Source organism: Syngnathoides biaculeatus, chromosome 23 (genome assembly GCF_019802595.1).
Source record: "Syngnathoides biaculeatus isolate LvHL_M chromosome 23, ASM1980259v1, whole genome shotgun sequence".
NCBI classification, from domain to species: domain Eukaryota; kingdom Metazoa; phylum Chordata; class Actinopteri; order Syngnathiformes; family Syngnathidae; genus Syngnathoides; species Syngnathoides biaculeatus.
The window spans coordinates 2,843,366-2,863,004 of NC_084662.1; the positions used below are offsets into that span (position 1 = coordinate 2,843,366).

Consider the following 19,639-nt stretch of genomic DNA (forward strand, 5'->3'; position numbering starts at 1 on the left):
GCAGGTTGGATAGGGTTCGAAATGAGTTTATTAGCAGGACAGCCAAAGTTGGATGTTTCGGAGACAAGGTTTGAGCGAGCAGACTTTGATGGTTTGGTCATGCCCAGAAGTGAGAAAGTGAGGATATTGGTAGAAGGGTGCTGAAGATGGACCACCAGGTAAAAGACCGAGAGGAAGACCAAAGAGAAAGTTGATGGATGTTTTGAGGGAAGACATGAGGGCAGTTGGTGTTAGAGAGGAAGATGCAGGAGATACAGTAGGCTTATATGGAAAAAGATGACACAATGTGGTGACCCCTATTGCGACAAGCCCAAAGGAAAAGAAGAAACCTCTTTCCTTGTATGACTTCCTGTATGTTGGGGTTCCACCATCAAGTCTCCTCCCCTGCGTAAGTACTGTAACATTTGTAATTATGAGTGTACGTCTTTAAGAGCGGGGATGGGGGCAGGTATCAGGTAAACTATCATTAAGAAAGTGTGGCAGAGCAGCGGTTGTTCTTAGAGAAAGTTGTGTGTGCTGCCTAAAAGAAACTAGTGTTTTCTTTTCATTCTTTACAGTACGTATGTGAATTGTACCATTGGATGAACATTCAGTCATCCCTCAGTCACTGAATCACACGCGCAGTTTAGAGGGAACATTGGCCGATATTTTTTTTTTTTTGGCATGACGTCCTGCGATCAACCAAGACTGCCTTGACCACCTCTGCTTTAGATGAACACGTCTTTGTTTGGCAAAGTTTTAACCTGGATGCCCTTCTTGTCTCAACCCTCTGCATTTATCTGGGCTTGGGAACGGCCTACAAATTGCACTGGCTTGTTCCCTAATAGGGCTGCATAAAAGCATTAAAATACATAAATAAAAATATTTGAAAAAATATAATTCAAACAGGGCAGGAGAGTTGTTATGAGTGTTTATATTTAGTTATTTATGTATAACATTGAATTGTATTTGTCCTGTATTCATTCTTTAGTCTTTATTTTTCTTTCTTACATGCATTATTTATTACGTACACTCTCTTACGTCATCTGACGCGAAAATTTGTAGAACCTTCTGAAACTTTAACACGTCATCCAATGCAGATCTTTGTGGAATGTTCGAGAAATGCCTTATACGTAAAGACCTGATGACTTTTGGTCGCAGCTTCTTTCAATCGCCCGCTGCTTCAGAAAAATAATGACTCGTCTTCTGCCACCCTGCCTTCTGCCTTCTTCTTTTGGACTTTCTTTCATTACTTCATCGCAGTCAGGGGCATGGCCAAGCCACTGCCAGGGGAGGCACTGCCCAGGCCAGTGGCTTGGCCAAAAAAAGGGACAATGTAAATTTTGTAGAGTTTCCTAGGGAAAAAGAAACTTTGTTTGATAGCTGGTGTCGTTCAAAAGAGGTTACAGATTTTGAGGGTTTGAGGCTGTTAGTTTTGATGGAGGATTTTAAACAGTATCTTCATTCTGATCTCAAGACTTATTTGGATGAACAGAAGGTTAATTCCTTACATGATGCAGCGGTGTTGTCAGATGATTATTGTTTGACTCACAAGAGTTCTTTTCGGTCTTCCAGCAATTCCTCATTTTCTTGCCAAAAAGACTTTTCGTCAGGTAAGACTACTTATCATAGTTTCAAGTGGTGATAAGGCAGGTTCCAATTCTTCTGACAAGCAGTCACATTCTCAGTTCAACCCAAGTCTTCTAGTGACTCTTGTGACACTGGCCCAGTCAACACTTACAGTATAGTAAGAAGCCTGGTCACTTGATTTTTGTTTGCCAAAAGCTCAAGTACAAAAACCAGTCTTGAATCTATCGCATCTAAGCCTTTCTGTCCAGGTGGTTCTGAGGAGAGTTTTATTTATGACAATAAATTTTCAGATTCTGAAGTTCCGAACGAGTATTTGCCTTTCATTCACACTGGTTCGGTTTCACGACCCATTACTATTCTGAGGAACACTGGAGCACTTCAATTTCTAATTTTGAAGGATATTTTGCCTTTTTCTGCAGAGTCTTCAGCTAACGCAGATGTTATTCTTCAGGGTATAAGTGAAATTTCTCTTGCTTCTTTAGATTTTGTGAATTTGACTTCAGATCTGATTTCTGACACCATCAAAGTTGGTTTCCTTGACTCTCTTCTAGTTCCGGGTGGTTTTTTGTTGATCAGCAATGATCTTATGGGAGCTCTGGTTGGTGCTGATCCGATTGTTACTGTTTCTTCTGAGTATTTAGTCAGTGCAGAGAAGTTGGAGTGTGACTTTCTTGGATTATCACAGGGATTTTCCAATTGTTCCATTGCGATTTTGGCTAGTGTCGGCAACGGATAATAAGAAGTTAGACTCCCCCCGATTCCCCCTAACACGCCGTTTAGCTCTGTGATAAATATTTTCTGGGTGGGTTGTGCTAATGGCTGGTACTGATGTGGGTGCGGGTATTGGGTATTTTTGAGCGCTTTCCCAAATCAAAATACCAAGAACAACAATAATGCCAATAATAAGAATACCATTCCTGCTCTCCCTCTCTTGGTCCGAAAAGCAATGTAGGAATGAAGGTTAACAATAAAACAACAATAAACAATAAAATAAAAGTGCAATTAAGAGTCTGTAGCAGGGCGAAGCATAGAATAATGAAACCACTTAGTTCCTTTTCCCTCCAAGCAGCCGGCTTTGGAGGAACGAGCAATAACCTTGTGTGGGCCAGAACAACAGGATTCTGACTACTTACGAGAGAGTCATTTAAGGTAGATAGATGACCGCTCAGGAAGATCAAGTGCAGGGGGTGGTGATGAAAAAGTGTCCTGGATCTGTAAAGAGAAATTTGAATCAAAATGCAATGCAATTGTGTCCAAAACAGTTTATGAGAAAACTTGTGAGACACAACGCCCTCCTCCAGTGGTTGGAGTGAGGAGGAAGGGCCAGGCATCAGACGACCTGTAAGAAATTTGTAAGGAGAGTAACCAGTAGCGCGAGACACAGTTTGTTTGCGAGACATAAGAGCAAGGGGAGAGCCTGAACCCACTTCATGCTGGAAGAGGTACATATTTTAGCCAGTTTTTCCTTCAACGTGCAATTCATACATTCAACAGAACCTTTACAGGAGAGGTCAGGAGAGGATTTGTCAGATACTTGAACAAGCATCTGTGGGACACAGCCCGCAGCCTGCTTGGCAGCCAAGTCGATAACCGCCGACGGTTTGGCCAGGGCTTTGTCTCATTGTTGGATCAGTGTCAAATCTGCAATAGGAGTACCTTTGGCTGTTTTAAAGTCATTCTGTTTCCATGCAGACAGGTCCAACACAGCAGCCGAGACAGCGTAAAATGAGTCAGAAAAGACAGTGACTGATTTTCTGTCCGCCAGTTCCAGTGCGAGACAGAGTGAAAGTACTTCCGCTCCCTGGGCTGAGGGAGCAGATGTTAGTACGGAAGACGAAACAATTAAAAATTCACCTCAGGGCTGCTGCTCCAGTACGACAGCCATCTTGCTTACGGTTACAGCAACCATCAGTGAACAGGACCCTGGCATTAGTCAGAGGTTGGACAGAGAGATCAGCATGTGGACGAAGAGAATCAGTCACACCAATTTCACAGCAGTGTGGGTCTACATGCAATTCATCAGTTATGTTAATGCCGGTGTGGACATATGTGATGTTTGGTGCCGTGAGAATTTTCAACAGGCGTGTTTGCCCAGGAGAAGATAGTCTGAATGCTGATGAGGCAACATAGGCTGTCACTAAGTGGTCAGTGAGGACCACAAGGGGATATGACATTACCATGTGTGTGTTTTTTTGGATAACTTTAGCAACTCCAGCTCCAAACCTAGTGCATTCAGGGCTCTTGGTCTCAAGTGGATCAAGTATAATGCTAAAATACATCGAGACATGACGTTCTCCATCCCTCATCTGATATAAAGTAGCATTCACAATGGTAGGTGTGACAGTAACATCTAAGTGAAATAGGATGATGTAATTCAGGGCAGCCAGAAATGCTGCTGATACAAGATCATGTACAAGAGTGGTATAGATATAGTCAAACTCCACTGTGTGTGTTTCTTTCGGCTTGTCCCTTTCGGGGTCGCCACAGCGTGTCATCTCAGATGAACGCATATATATGTTTGGCACAATTTTTACGCCGGATGCCCTTCCTGACGCAACCCTTCTCAGGGAGTGGAGGCCCCAGTGGGATACGAACCCACAACCTCTGGTTTACCAAACCAGTGCTCTAACCACTGAGCTACGGGGCCTCCGTAGTCAAACTCCACTGACCACTTGAATATGGCAGCAAGGTTTCTGTAACCGTGGTTTTTTCACCATGTGTCTGAGGGGAGCGGTGCGATCTGCAAAGCACGGACGATAGTGTCTGCTGTAGTTCTACAAACCAAGAAAAGCAAGAATCTCCTTCACCATGTCAGAATGTTTGTTCTGTACAATAAAAGAATGATGCTCCAAGGACATAGTGGATCATTCAGACGACACCACTCTGCCCAAGAAAGTCACCGATTTGTGGCAACACTGAAGGTTCTTTCTGGAGGCTTTGAATCCCAGCTCATGCAAACAAAGCAAAACAAGTTTAGTTAGAGACAAACACGACTCTGCTGTTGGAGCTGCCATAGGAGATCATCAACATACATCAGGAGTTTATATTTGTCTGAGAGTTCTCGATCCTGCTGCAATGATTTCAAAAATTGACTAAAAAGTCGAGGTGAATTTTTTAAGCCTTGTTCCAACCTGGTGTACTGCAAATCGTGTCCCTGATATCTGAATGCAAACAAGTGTCTACACTCGGGTGCGAGTGGGACGCAGAAGAATGCATTTGCCAAATCAATTGCTGTGAAGTATTTCAAATCAGGTGTGATGGTAGACAACATTCTGTGGGGGTCTGGTACAGGTAACAATGGTGTGGTCGTTACATCAATAATGGCTCTCAAGTCATTTGCCATACGATAAGTGTTACCATCTGCTTTTAGAACTGGCCTGAGTGGTGTACACCATGAAGAGGTGGATGTTTCCAGGACTCCAGAATTGCACAGGCCAGTGAGAGTGTCCTCCATCCCCTGGTTCGCAGCCGCGGGCCAAGGATATTGAGGTCTGTAAACATGAGATCCTGGAAAAACAATGATTTTAATGTGGGTGTCTTAGTACAATGTCCAACATCAAAGGGTCCAGAGGACCAAACTGATTTTGGCAGTTCGTTTAACATTGACTCGGCGTTGTCATGGTCAGAGTAGTCACGTTTGTGTTCTCTAATATGGTCATATTAGTCGTCGGGGGTGCGTCAGGATTAATGATGTGGTATGCATCTTCAGATTTGGAAATCTGTACGTTAGGGAGTGGTGTGTCCTCCCAGTCAGTCATTTGAGTCAGTCGTTTCACCATAGGTCCCAGCTGTCGGGCCTCGTGTCCAGGAGACAGAGAGAGTGAAATGTGGGGTACTGACTCTTCCTGCATTTTGAACCATGTCATTTGATCCGATGTAAGAGAGTAGGATGCCGCTCCACCCTCTCTTGATGCGTATGTATGTGTGGATGTAATGTCCCAAGCATCACCTTGTATACATGCAAAGTTTTCCATGTATACTAAATCATGATTGCGGTTGTAATATAGTGTGCAATGGTATGGATCTAGTGGAAGCAGGTAAGCCCTAAGAGTGTTTAACCGGGGGTTCCACAACAGAAATGGATGTATGAGACCAAGTTTGAGTGGTGTTTCTGGTTCAAGTCGGGCCCAATAAATGTCCACAGTTGGAGTTGGTTCACTTTCAGGTGTCATCAGCCATTGTCCAGAGTGGCAGACGGTGTCAGCTGCGAGCATTCTCTGTCCATTTGGGAAAGAAACAACAAGTCCTTTAGAGCCACATAACATGGAGGCACGTGCCTTAATCAATAGGTCACGTCCTAACAGGTTCACTGGTATTTGTGGTGAATGTACAAACGAATGGTGGAAGGTCTGTCCAGCTAAGCTTGTTGGTAGGGGTTGAGTCAATTACGGGGCTGGTTGAGTCCCTAAGAAGCCCATCAATTGCACAGTGTTGTGGCACCTGCATCGCCGGACCCCTGGCTTCCCGGGAACCCCTAGTTGTACTGTCTAACCTGCTGCTGTCCATCCTGCTGCCAAGGTGGGCCGCCAACGCTGTCATTTCTGCCTCTGCCTTGGACCCCTCGGTTGTTGGACCAGCCATCATGCCCTCGCATTGGACCTTGAGGTGGAGGAGCTGTAGGACAGTCTTTAATCCAGTGATCGGGAGAACCACAACCAAAAATCCTTGATCACATTGATATTGTTGCATTCTGCCCCGGCCCCCTCTATGCCTTCCTGCGTATCCACCCCAGATTTCATCCCAGAACCCACCTGGCTGTCTCCGTGGTTGTGCCTGCCAAAAAAATATGTCTAGTGTGGTTTTGGACTTTTCCTTCTTATCTGCCTTCTACTTGTAATTTAAGAAGTTGTTTTTGGACTTGAGTAATTCCACTATCCTTACCCTGTTGTTGGCTTCAATAAATTTTGAGGTGATGCACTCAGCATCGTCTAAATCTAGGCTCATCTCCAGACAGGAGCTCAGGTTCAGCTTTAAGAGTGGTCTGTACTGGTTCAGAGAGACCTGCCAGGATCACAGTCCTGAACATAGCCTCCTCCGAACCAGACTGTCAAGGGTGACATCCAGTTGATTAAGTCCAGAGATTAGTGCATTTAGTCAAGTGCACAAGTGGCTGTAACAGGAGTGGGGAACCTCTCTCTGACAGCTGCGGCCAGACGTTCGAAGTGTGTTCTCAATATGGTTCCAATGGGTACGTTAAGTGTGCCTGCAGCTTTCTCAATTTCTCGTTGTTCAAACTAGTGCATGACCCAGACAGTGCTTGTCTCCAGTCTCCCATGCAGTTTTTCTTTACTTACTTTACCTTCATTCATTACCATTAGCATTTTTCTTCAACGTTGCAACCCTAACCCTTTCTTTGTCCCAATCGCGAATTTTACCCAAGTTGTGCTTTTGCCATTATTTTAATGTGCACTTCCTTTCTTTATCTTGTTTCTTTTTGTCAACATAAGCCATCATTTAATCTTTAGTCGGATTATATTTAGCACATTCCGATCAAATTCACCACCCATGATTATTTTAATTTAGTGGTCACTCTTCTTCGACTAAACCCAAGCGAATTACTATCGCGCAACAAATTAGAACTTCTGTACGCTTCGTTTTTTTCGTACGCCACCTTGCAATGTCCCAGGCTCAAACCGACGGCTAACCCTGTGCTTTTAAGGGATCCTATCCCCCCTTAGGTGTAACAGGTAAACCTCACAGTGTAATTAAACATCTACAATATACGTCAGCTACGACAGGATATACAACTTCTCTTATTCTCACCTCTTTATCTCTTATTCTCTCTTCTTTAACATCTCATATTCAATAATTCATAAGAGGCATGAACAATTTTATACCAATGACTTCTCAAATTTAGGCAGTTCAATATGCAGAATTTGACAGTAACTGGCTTCTGCTTACCTTTGGTTTTATGTGGGTTGCGACCTGGAGAAGTCAGTACAGGCGATCACCCACAACTTGTCTGTAAACACTCCTGTGTTTCTCATAAGTCTCCAAACAATGTCGTCTGTCGACGGCCAACGTCTAGTATTGTCTAGTTTGTTGCCACTAAAGCCGATTATGTTGAACTAAACTTTCAGCATTTTCAAAACATTGGGGGTATAGACCGTTTGTGTTTATTCCTTGAAAGGCCAGTGCATTTAAAGGGGAAATCCACTGGTTTGCATTAACAATGTATCCAATAGGTCAGGTAATATGTCCTCTATTATTTTGTGATGTTAAATCCTCTCTCATTTAATCGAGTTTTGAGAAGATTTTTATTGACAATTACAAATTTTCAGGGACGCTGCCATTTTTGCAACAAAGGCTCAATTACATGGGACACCATTTATGCCCAGCGCTGATTTCTCAGATTTATCCTCATTTGATGAAGAAATAGTAGTATTGGTTGATTGGGAAGACGGAGGAATACTTCCATACAACAGCTGTGAGCAGCACAGCCGTGAGCGGCTCCGCCGCTTGTTTGATCGGGAAGATGGAGGAATACGTCCATACACAGTCGTGAGTGGCATAGCCGAGAGTGGCTGGGCCGCTCGGTTGATCTGGTAGGCGGAGGAATATTTCCATACACAGCCATGAGCGCCACAGCTGGGAGCGGCTCGGCCGCTCAGTTGATCGGGAAGACGGAGGAATACTTCCTTACAGATTTGAACCTATGGCTGTAAATAATGCCTCCCAGCGGTGGAGCCGGGAGCTGAGCTCGCTCCCCCACGACGAAGGGCCACCGCATGGCTATAAATAATGTTGTATATTCGGATAGTTCTTTAGGTGGAATGATGCCGGAGTCTGACGAGCTCTCCCTGCGAAGTGGCAGACCTGTGAGCTCGCTCCCTGGCCAAGTGAGCTCCCGGCCCGGCAGGAAGAGAGCTCACGCCTCCACCGCTCTGTATGGAAGTATTCCTCCATCTTTCCAATCAATCGATACTGCTTTTTCTTCATCAGGATGAATCTGAGAAATCAGCGCTGGGCATAAATGGTGTCCCATGTAATTGAGCGTTTGGAACGGCACATAACACGTCACGTATGCGCACATAGGTCATGTGACTCGCGAAAATGGCAGCGCCCCTGAAATTTGTAATTGTCGATAAAAATCTTCTCAAAATGCTATTACATGAGATTGGATTTAACATCACATTGTGAAGATAGAGTATATATTACTTGACCTATTGGATAAATTGTTAATGCACACCACTAGATTTCCCCTTTAACTTTTCTTCAGATGAAGTTTGTCAGATCAATAATTTTTATTGATGAAAAATACTGTTTCATATCATGTTCTACTAATATCAGTTGAAATTGGAAATGATCATTTCTGAGTTTGAAATTTTTGTTTTCTATTTTTAGCTACGTATTTGTATCTATTTAAGGTCTTGAGATTCCATCCCTAATCAAACCCACAAGGATGGACAACCACTAACGAAAAGAGCTTCCACATCCAGACCCACAGCATCAGCGCCAAGACTCCCTTACACACCCCTGCCATCATCAAATGAAAATTTTGGCTATAAAAACAGTTAATTCAGTTTAAAATTCCTAATTTGTGTTCAAAATAGTGAATGTGAGAGATCAATGAAAGTTAGACGGTGTATTAAGTATTTTAAATTGCTCCGAAAAAAAAAACCCTCCTCGTGCCGTCACCTTATCGTGGTGGAGGGGTTTGTGTGTCTTGGTGATCCTAGGAGCTAAGTTGTCTGGGGCTTCATGCCCCTGGTAGGGTCACCCATAGCAAAAAGGTCCTAGGTGAGGGGCCAGATAAAGTATGACTCTAAAACCCCAATGATGAGTGAAAATGTTGGATCTTGCTTTCCCTTGCTCGGACACGGGTCACCGGGGCCCCCCTCTGGAACCAGGCCTGGTGGTGGGCCTCGACGGCGAGCGCCTGGTGGCCGGGCCTGCATCCATGGGGCTCGACTGGCCACAGCCTGAAAATCCCCCTTCCCATGGGCTCAACACCTGTGAGAGGGGCCATAGGGGTCGGGTGCGATGTGACCTGGGTGGTGGCCATCCGATCCCCAGCTACAGAAACTAGCTCTACGGACAATGGAATGTCACCTCTTTGGGAGGGAAGGAGCCCGAGTTGGTGCGTGAGGTCTCGAAGTTCCGACTAGCTATAGTGGGACTTGCCTCTACGCACCACTCGGGCTCTGGTACCACTCCTCTTGAGAGGGGTTGGACTCTAGCAGGCCCAAAAGGTATTGTGAGGGTCTGATGGGAATGGCTGCCAAATTCCCCTGCCAGAAGGAATTTCAACTCCCACCTCCGAAAGAACTTTGCTCACGTTCAGAGGGGGCGGGGGACAGTTACTCCGAGTGGATGATGTTCCACGCCTCCATTGCTGAGGTGGCAGACCGGAGCTGTGGCCGTAAGGTGGTCTGTGCCCGTCGTGGCGGCAACCCTGGAACACGTTGGTGGACACCAACAGTGAGGGATGCTGTCAAACTGAAGAAGGAGTCGTCTCAGGCATTTTTAGCCTGCGGGACTCCCAGGGTAGCTGATAGGTAGCGGCTGGCCAAGTGGAATGCAGCTTTGGTGGTCACTGAGGCAAATACCCGGGCGTGGGAGGAGTTCAGTGAGGCCATGGAGAACAACTTCAAGACAGCTTTGAGGAAATTCTGGTCCATCGTCCGGCATCTCAGGAGGGGGAAACAGTGCAACGTCAACACTGTGTATCATGGAGATGGGGCACTGCTAACCTTAACAAGTTAGCTTAAATTACTTAGAAGAGCTCCTCAATTCCACCAATACGACTTCCCATGAGTAAGCTGAGTCTGGGTTCTCTGTGGCGGAATCTTCTATCTCTGGAGTTGAGGTCACCAAGGTGGTAAAAAAGCTCCTTGGTGGCAGCGTCCCGGGGGTGGATGAGCTTCGCTCAGAGTTCCTAAAGGCTCTGGATGTTGTGGGGTTGTCCTGGTTGACACGCCTCTGCAAGATCGCGTGGACATCGGGGAAAATGCCTCTAGATTGGCAGACTGGGGTGGTGGTGCCCCCTTTTAAGAAGGGGGACCGGTGGGTGTGTTCCAACTATAGGGTGATCACACTCCTCAGTCTCCCTGGTAAGGTCACTTCAGTGGTGCTGGAGAGGAGGGTCCGTCGGGAAGTCGTATCTCAGATTCAGGAGGAGCAATGTGGTTTTTGTCATGGCTGTGGAACAGTGGACCACCTCTATACCCTCGGCAGGATTCTCGAGGGTGCATGGGAGTTCTGACAACCAGTCGAAATGTGTTTTGTGGACTTTGAGAAGGCGTTCGACCGTGTCCCTCTGGGAGTCTTGTGGGGGTTTCTTTGGGAGAATGGGGTACCAAATATCCATATACAGGCTGTTCGGTCCCTGTACAACCGCTGTCAGAGTTTGGTGCGCATTGCCGGCTAAGTCGAACTTGTTTCCCGTGAGAGTTGGACTCTGCTAAGGCTGCCCTTTGTCACCGATTTTGTTCATAACTTTTATGGAAGGAATCTCCAGGTGTAGCCGAGGCGTAGAGGGTATTCAGTTTGGTGGCCTTAGCATCACATCTCTGCTCTTTGCAGATGATGTTGTTCTGTTGGCTTCATCAAGCCATGATCTCCAGCACTCACTGGAGCGGTTCGCAGCCGAGTGTGAAGCGACTGGGTTGAGAATCAGCACCTCCAAATCAGAGACCATGGTCCTAAGTCAGAAAAAGGTGGCGTGCTCTCTCTGGGTTGGGGACGAGATCCTGCCCCAACTGGAGGAGTTTAAGTATCTTGGGGTCTTGTTCACGAGTGAGGAAAGAATGGAGTGTGAAATCAATAGGCAGATCAGTGCAGCGTCTGCAGTGATACAGACTTTTTATTGATCCATTGTGGTGAAGAGGGGGCTCAGTCGAAAGGCAAAGCTCTTAATTTACCAGTCGATCTACGTTCCTACCCTCACCGATGGGCACAAGTGAGGGGCACAAGCTGTGGGTCATGACTGAAAGAACAAGATCCCAGAAAAAAACGGCAAAAATAAGTTTCCTGTTCTGGCCAGCGTCCTATACCGTTTGAGGAATCATTGATAGTCGCCCATGGTCGCCAGGATAGCTCCAGAATAGCGTTGTTTCCACGGCAGTGAACGTCAATGATCACTGGGAATCAATGGAGAACGCCGGTCCGGAAAAAAAGTTTTGAACATGCACAAAAGTTCTCACCGAGACCAGCGTTCATCAATGTTTACTTTTAAACGCTGCAGAACATTCAAGAACATCCGTGGAACGTTTTACTAAGGTTCGCCGAGCGTTGCACGCATTTGTCTATCGTTAGTCAGTCGTAACTCTAGCTTTACTTGGTTGTTACTTAATCATTTGCTTTGCAGTGAACGACCCACTGGCAACCTGTCAACGCCCACTGAACAATCCCCTATCGCACACAGCGTGTAACCAAAGTGAAACGAACGTCGTTTGGTGTCCATTGAGCCTCAACTTCCATGCATATGGGTATATAAACCGATGCTTTGTAAAAGCAAAGTCCATTTAATATTAAGCTACAGTAGAGAGCACCTACTATGGAAGATCCAGAAAGCAGCAGTTCGTTTTCGCAGAAAAACTCCACCAGACTATCCTCAACAGGATCCTGCAATCCTTTCTCTGCTTCTTTTGTCTCTTTATCGGACTGTCCTCACTGGGGTTTGCAAGGTGTTTACGGTCCCAAGGGGGTGTCACATGGTGCGTGATTTTGTCGACGTGCTCTTCGTCCTGCTGTTGTTTTTCCTCCAAATACATTGCTTGTGATGAAAGAGGCGTAGCTTTCTTACTAGCAGCGCTAGTTGCTGAAGTCCTCGCCCTAACTTTTTTTCTTCTTGGCGGAATGATGGTCACTGTTCTAACTCAGCACAACAACTGACTATGAACTTTCCAACGTTTTAGTGCCGGTTCCACTGTAAAAATTACACTCCAGCAAAATGCTTTTCTGTCGTTATCCAGCAAAATGCTTTTCTGTCGTTATTCACCCATTAGTCACACACTCAACACACTCGTCTTACGTTGACAAATCCCTTGTCGCGCCCCAATGACCTGTTTGCACACGCTAATGGTTTTTAGGGGGATCTTATTTGGTCGCTGTTACATGCCTTTCGTGCGTTAGACACACATTAAGTTATGCGTTAGACACACGCCACATGTGTCATCCGCGTTTGAGAACGCTGAAAAATAGAACGATTGAAATGTTCAGAGGACGTTGAGCAGAACGTCATGGTGTGACGGAGCCTTTAGAGATAGGGTGAGAAGCTCGGCCATCTGGGAGGGGCTCAGTGTCGAGCTGCTGCTCCTTCCCGTTGAGGCGCCAGATGAAGTAGCTAGGGCATCTTATCCGTATGCCTCCCATACGCCTCCCTGGTGAGGTGTAGTCTGGGTATCCCTGCTGAAGCTACTTCTCCCGCGACCCGACCCGGAAAAGCGGTAGAAAATGGATGGATGGTTTCTGAGGAATATGTCAACAGGCTAATAATTTAATTGACCCTGTACATTATTGATATACTCAACAGTAATTTAGTAAAGTAAGGCCATTTGCTTTGAACCTGTGTTTTACAGTCACTATTCATTTTGACAATCAGAAAACCAATAAAATAACTGCTCTCCGTTTTGAGTATTGTCCCTGAATTTGGGAAAGTCTTAAATACATACCGTGTGACTGAGATTATGAATGGGATTTTTGCACTTTAAGTTTATAAGGTTAATTCTTTTTGGGGAAAAAACAAAAACTAAAGTTGGCTATAGCAGTTAACCATACAACCATACTTATCCTTAGAATGCTGAAGTACACACACACGCACACTCAAAAGTTACAGAGAAATAGACACTAATTAAAGATGTCATGTGAGCCTGTCACATGAAAAACAGCCCAATAGCATTTTGGATTGAAGGCAGCTTGTTTCCAATTTCCACCACTGCATAACTGGTACTACGGGACCACAGCAGCATCAAATTAATCAGGACATGAAAGGAGCTAATTGAACACTTAAAAAGAAATTATGTGATGTGAGCAGGGACTCTTGCATGCAAATGACAATTTGTGACAGGAGACAGAAGCATTATTGATATATTGCTATTAGCCCTCCTTCCCAACAATTGAGGGATAATTCTCCCATCCTTGGTCTGGGGATGGACCGGTTGCATCGTAAGCCCTTCAAGTTGTGGGGGGATTCTTGTTTTCTTGAAGGGGGGCATGTGGGCCGTTGGTGTGGGTGGGGGAGGGTGGCTGGGGGATGGCATTGGGTCCGTGTGGCCAGTTGTCGGGGCGCCTCGGAGCAGTCGGGAGACCGCCCTGGGCCTCTCGCCGTTCCGGGTTGCCCTCGGCTAGACGCCTGGTCAAGACCTGTCCTCTTCTCAATTGATTGAGTAGGCTCCTTAGCCTCCGGATTGCAGGCACAGCAATTATAGGACCTTTCTGTCAGTCTTAATGCATGCACAATGGTGTGAATTCACTTGCATGTGTCTGTAGGCACCCAGCCCAGGAATTCTTTCACTGTGTGTGGGACCACTCACTTATTGTGACAAATAACTTATGTATACATGAATTGCTTGTCTATCCCCCCCACTTATATTCTTGTCCGATTGACTTCTAGAATGAACTCCATCAGTCTCATTACATTTCATGTCTATATCCCTCCACCGCCCCCGACTCCTGCAGAAATTCTTTTCTCTCCGACTGACTCTGATTCTCAATAAATTTCAGTTAAAGTACAAAGAAATCTTGAAAACTTCACCATGACACAGTAGCACACTAAAACTATTCCAGGATATAAGGGATGCAGATTCTCCATTCTGCTTGATCTAACAGCTTGAACAGGATACACGGACACACGTACACACACACGCACACACACATAAAAAAGCTCAAGATGTTTGTTGCCACTGTCAGCTTAGATTTACTGAGGAAAAAGAAACATCTAAAACATCTAAGGCTAAAGCTGACAAAGGCAATGAATGATTAATATTATGTGACTGTGTTATCTAACCCTTTAATTAGTAACAGATATTACAACACAAGTAGTGCAGCAACAGATGTAGACAGACAGTATAAAAATACTCACAGTCATACAGTTTATTGTATTTCTATATTCTTGATCCTCAATGGAGAATGACTATATGAATACCACTGAATTCTGGTCTGGGCGTGACCTGCAGCTATGTACCATTATGAATCCCACTTGAGTTCTATGCACAATGCATCTCACTGAAATATGATTAGCTGCTGGATCCAGGCAGGAAAGTAATTTAGAAACATGGATTGACCTTTATACTGCCCTCAGGTTTCATACTTTTTGCATTCCATTTAATTGTGCCATTATTGTACGTTTTATAAAGTGTAATATCATACAGTGTTATTTTTGTTCATTAAAAAAAATATTTCAAACTTTTCTTTTTTGGGGTTGGCTGGATGGATTAACAACATTTATCATTCATTACATGACTTACGATACAAGCGTTTTATAAGCGTGTTTAACGCTGAATTAAAATCATATCTTCCGACACCACATACATGAGATTCTTATGATGAATCGCTCTACATTTTTGTTATCTGTTGATTTGTATATATAATAATGATGTATGATGCACTTGAGGAGTGATGTGGAAAAATGCTATAATAAACAGAGGAAATTTGTGATTGATTGATTGATTGATTTTCCGATCTGCTTATCCTCATGAGGTTCGTGGGAGTGCTGGGGCCTATCCCAGCTATTAATGGGCAGAAGGTGGGGTAAACCCAGGACTGGTTGCCAGCCAATTACAGAAGAAATTTGTGATGAAACATTAGCAGTCCATCACTCATTTACCACATTACTGGGTTCTCTTGCCACTTTGTGCTTCATGTTTTGCGGCTTCACTACTTAACGGGTTTTTTTATTTAAAAAAAATAATAACAATAAAAAATAAACCAGATGAAAGACCCATTGATACAAGCCGCATGATTGGTTCCTGGCGTGAGATCGACCAATGAGAGCATAAGAGGCTTTATCCTGTGAGCTGATTGGCTGCCCATCATCGAAGCCTCAACCAGCAACTTCCCTTTTCCCTTGTCCCACGACCCTTTCCTTGTTTTGTCAGTCTCGTCCACGCTGTTGACCATCTCTCACTAAGAACCACTACCAAATTGTTGTCAGGCCAACGTGCCCCGCTCTCAAGATATCTACACCGAGTGTCAAATACACTGCGGCTGGCTCGAATCGGTCTCTGCTTCAGTTTATGTTAAGCACAAGTGAACGTACCTGCACAGCTACTGCGTTCATGGATTCCGGTTCAGACGAGAACCTGCTAAATCCCGGTGTAGTCGACTTGTTGGGCGCAGAGACGTTCCTGACACAACGACTCAGCAACGCTTATGCGGATAACGGCAAATTCTTGTGCCGAATGACACACCGTACGCAATCCCTGAACATGACTTTTCCGGATGCACATACCGAACGCAGACGTTTTCACGTTTTTGACTCCCGGAACAGTGATGTTATTCTGGGCAGACCCTGGGGTTAAGAGACACAATCCACACATCGATTGGTCTATCAGCCAAATCAGAGCATGGGGCGCTGAGTGCAGCGCGGCGTGCTTTGGGTCTCCAGAAGAGGGGAGTCCGCAGGGGCCCCCGGAAAAGCTGCGGGAGCCACAACCAGAATCGGAGCTGTCACTAGTTCCATCTTGCTATTGGGACTTAAAAGAAGGCTTTTCTGAAGCGAAGACCAAGTCCTTTCCACCTTACCGGCCTTATGACTGCGCCATTGAGTTATTGCCCGGCACCTCACCCCCACGTGCTAGGCTTTTTTTCTTTAACAGGCTTGGAGCACCAAGCAATAAGGACGGACATATGTGGAGGAGTCGCTGGCGGCGGGTCTCATTCGACCGTCGTCTTCACCCGCAGGAGCCGGGTTCTTCTTTGTCAATAAAAAGGATGCCCCCTTACGTCCCTGTATCGACTACTGTGGATTGAACCACATGACTGTCAAAAATAGATACCCTCTTTCCCTAACGGCGTTTTGAGTTGTTGCAAGGGGGCAAGATTTTCAGCTAACTGGATCTACAAAATGCGTACCACCTGGTGCGCATCAGGGAAGGGGATGAGTGGAAGACAGCCTTCAACACACCAACGGGCCACTACAAATATCTGGTAATGCTGTTTGGTCTTACCAACGCGCCGGCTGTGTTTCAAAATTTCATTAACGACGTTCTGCGCGAAATGCTGAACAAACACGTGTTTGTCTAACTCAACGATATTTTGATTTTTTTCCCCAGATGAGGCTTCCGATGTCAAGCATGTTCGAGATGTGTTACAGCGACTGCCGCAGCAAGACCTTTACGTCAAGGTGGAGAAGTACAAGTTTCATCAGCCTTCTGTCACGTTCCTGGACTTCATTTTAGCAGAAGGAGAGATCCGTATGGATCCCAGCAAGGTCGACTCTGTCCTCCAGTGGCCTCCTCCTACCAATCGCAGGGAGGTTAAGAGATTCATTGGTTTTGCCAACTTTTTCCGTAAATTCATCCGGAACTTCAGTTCCATAGCTGCGCCGTTGCACGCACTCACCTCACCTCTCAACCCATTTGAGTGGGACGCAGCCTGCCAGGCGGCCTTCAGTTGGTTCAGATCCAGTTTTATGTCGGCTCCGGTCCTCATCCTGCCTGATCCGGAGAGACAATTTGTCATAGAGGTGGACGCGTTGGACTCGGGGGTGGGGGCAGTGCTCTCCCAGAGAACCACGAGGGATGGGAGTCTACACCGTTGCACCTTCTTGTCCAAAAGGCTGACTCCGGCAGATTGGAACTATGATGTTGGGGATTGTGAGCTGATAACCGATCACAAAAACCTTGAATATCTCAGGAATGCCCGTCAGGCCAGGTGGGGTCTATTCTTCACCCGGTTTCGCTTTACATTGTCGTTTTGTTCAGGTTCAAAGAATGGCAAGCCTGATGCGTTATCCTGAATCCACAATGGTGAACAAGCCGAGGCAGAGTACTCTCCAATCCTCCCTGAGTCTTGCTTTGTTTTGGGCTTCACATGGGAGATCGAGACCCGGGTAAGGGACGCTCTGAAAGACTCTCCCAGGCCGGCTGGATGTCCCACCGATGGACAGTTCGTTGTACCCTCACTGAGGGGGAATTCCATAGACGGGGCTCACACAAATAGGACTGTTTGCCATCCCGGCATGGCTAAGACCCCTTTTGCGAGAGAACAGCAGTTTTGGTGGCCGAACATCGAGAGGGATGTACGGGAGTACGTCAAGGCTTACCTGGTTTGCATGGCCAACAAGACTGCGACCTATGGGTGAGCTATGCCCCCTGCCTGTTCCCTCATGCCCATGGTCCCCCATCTCCCTGGACTTTGTGATGGGCCTGCCCTGCTCTCAGGGTAACACTGCCATCCTCTCGGTGGTTGATCGATTCTCAAAGATGATCCATTTTATACCACTACCCAAAATCCCCTCTGCCAGATGTACTGCCAAACTCCTGCTTGATAGGCTCGTCCTCTATCTCGGATTACTGAACGACGTGGTTTCGGATAGGGGGCCCCAATTCGTATCGCGCTCCTGGAAGGAGTTCTGCTCCCTTATTGGGGCAAAGGCAAGTCTAACTTCGGGCCAACACCCGGAGTCCAATGGTGAGACTGAGAGGATCAACCAGGATATGGAGACCAGTCTATGCTGCTGGGCTTCACGTGATCACAGCACCTGGAGCCGGAACCTCGGATGGGTGTACGCCCGTAATTCATTGCCCTCCGTATCATCAGGTATGGCTCCCTTCCATGTTGTCCATGGATACCCCCCTTCTGTCTTCCCATCTGTAGGTGCCGAGACCCCGGTGGCATCTGCGTTGGCGGTTGTGAGACTGTGCAAGTGGACCTGAGAGCTGGCCAAAAAGAGGCTGTTGCAAATGGGTAGCACCTACAAGTCTGTGCCGGATTGCAAGTGGTGGAGGGCACTGACATACAAGGTGGGACAACGCGTCTGGTTGTCCACAAGGGGCCTTCCACTTCGGACGGAGTCTGGCAAGCTAGCTCCCAGGTTCCCTCTTCCATTCCCCATCACCAAAGTAATTAATCCGGTTGCTGTCTCCCTGAATCTCCCCAGGTCTTTGAGAGTCCATCTCACGTTCCACGTGAGCCTGCTCAGGTTAGCTCGCCCTTCTCTGTTACTCCCTCCGGCAACCCCCCCAACCCTCCCCACTTGGTCGATGGAGGCCCGGTGTGTCGGCTCCTGTCATCCCACCGTAGAGGGTGAGCGGTCCAGTACTTGGTGGACAGGGAGGGGTACAGCCCAGAAGAGTGTTCCTGGATCCCATCCCGGTTCGTGGTAGATCCCAAGCTCATGAGGGACTTCCACGCCCGGGCCGTCTTGGGCCGGCCGTTAAGGGAGAGGGGGGCATTACTGTCATGATCTTGACGATCCTGTGCAGGTCCCCCGACACACCGGCAGTCATCAGGAGGCGCATACCTGCGCCTCATCCCTGGTAATTACCTGCAATACTTATAGAACCCAGCGGACGGTCTGGCTTTGACAGATTGTTGCCAATGATGCCTTGTTCTTGCACTTTGACTCTGATCTCAACTCTCAGTGTACCGACTGCTGCCTGTCTCCCGACCTCCCCCGTGAGCCTGTTGTCATTATCACTGCTGCTCTCATGGACTGCCTGCCTCGTTACCGACTCTGGACTGAATAAAGATATTTACCGAACTGCCTCCACGTTTCCCGAGTCGCGCATTTGTGTGCATTTTGCATTTGTGTCCAACTCAGCGTTCTGGTTATGACAAAACCCGGAAATGTCGTGGTGACGTTCAGTTGAGTTGACCGGGTGGGTACCAAACCACGTCACAAAGACGTGGAATTCTGATCTGGTCGTTTGACTCATGGCAATTGTTGTATTATCGGAGCATGTTTAGAAGTACACACACACACTCACAAACACACATTGCAAATATCAAGATCTGAGGGGGTAGGGAAAAAAAACAAGACTCCAGGGCCTCGGGAATTTGATTGCTGGCTGCCACCATGCTAGCTACCAAATTTAATGAGACAAAACTTGGGACTGGTATTAGTAGATATTTTTGATACCTATTTGAGGACATTTGATTTCCATTAAATGAACTGTAGCAGGAA

At 46.4% G+C, this 19,639-nt stretch overlaps 1 protein-coding gene and 1 non-coding gene across 7 annotated transcripts in view; both read right to left on the reverse strand.

Moving 5' to 3' along the window:
- LOC133496941 (uncharacterized) overlaps positions 1–12,703 on the reverse strand; it is a 33,399-nt gene extending 20,696 nt beyond the window's left edge. For 3 of the 6 annotated variants that reach the window (XR_009793899.1, XM_061813061.1, XM_061813065.1), the window contains exons 1-3: positions 12,067–12,703; positions 3,424–5,076; positions 2,703–2,781 (exon numbers count right to left, since the gene is read on the reverse strand). Coding sequence is in view for 5 of the 6 variants with exons in the window: in XM_061813061.1 (XP_061669045.1) it covers positions 2,703–2,781; positions 3,424–4,079 (735 nt within the window). In the remaining variant the exon portion in view is untranslated. Of the gene's footprint in view, positions 1–2,702; positions 2,782–3,423; positions 5,077–6,061; positions 6,320–12,066 lie in introns of those variants that run through there. The other 3 variants (XM_061813066.1, XM_061813064.1, XM_061813062.1) reach the window with 3 other exon arrangements.
- On the reverse strand, positions 4,144–4,216 carry trnat-ggu (transfer RNA threonine (anticodon GGU)). Its single transcript has one exon. It is a non-coding gene; the product is annotated as a tRNA-Thr (tRNA).
- Positions 12,704–19,639: the final 6,936 nt, after the last annotated feature.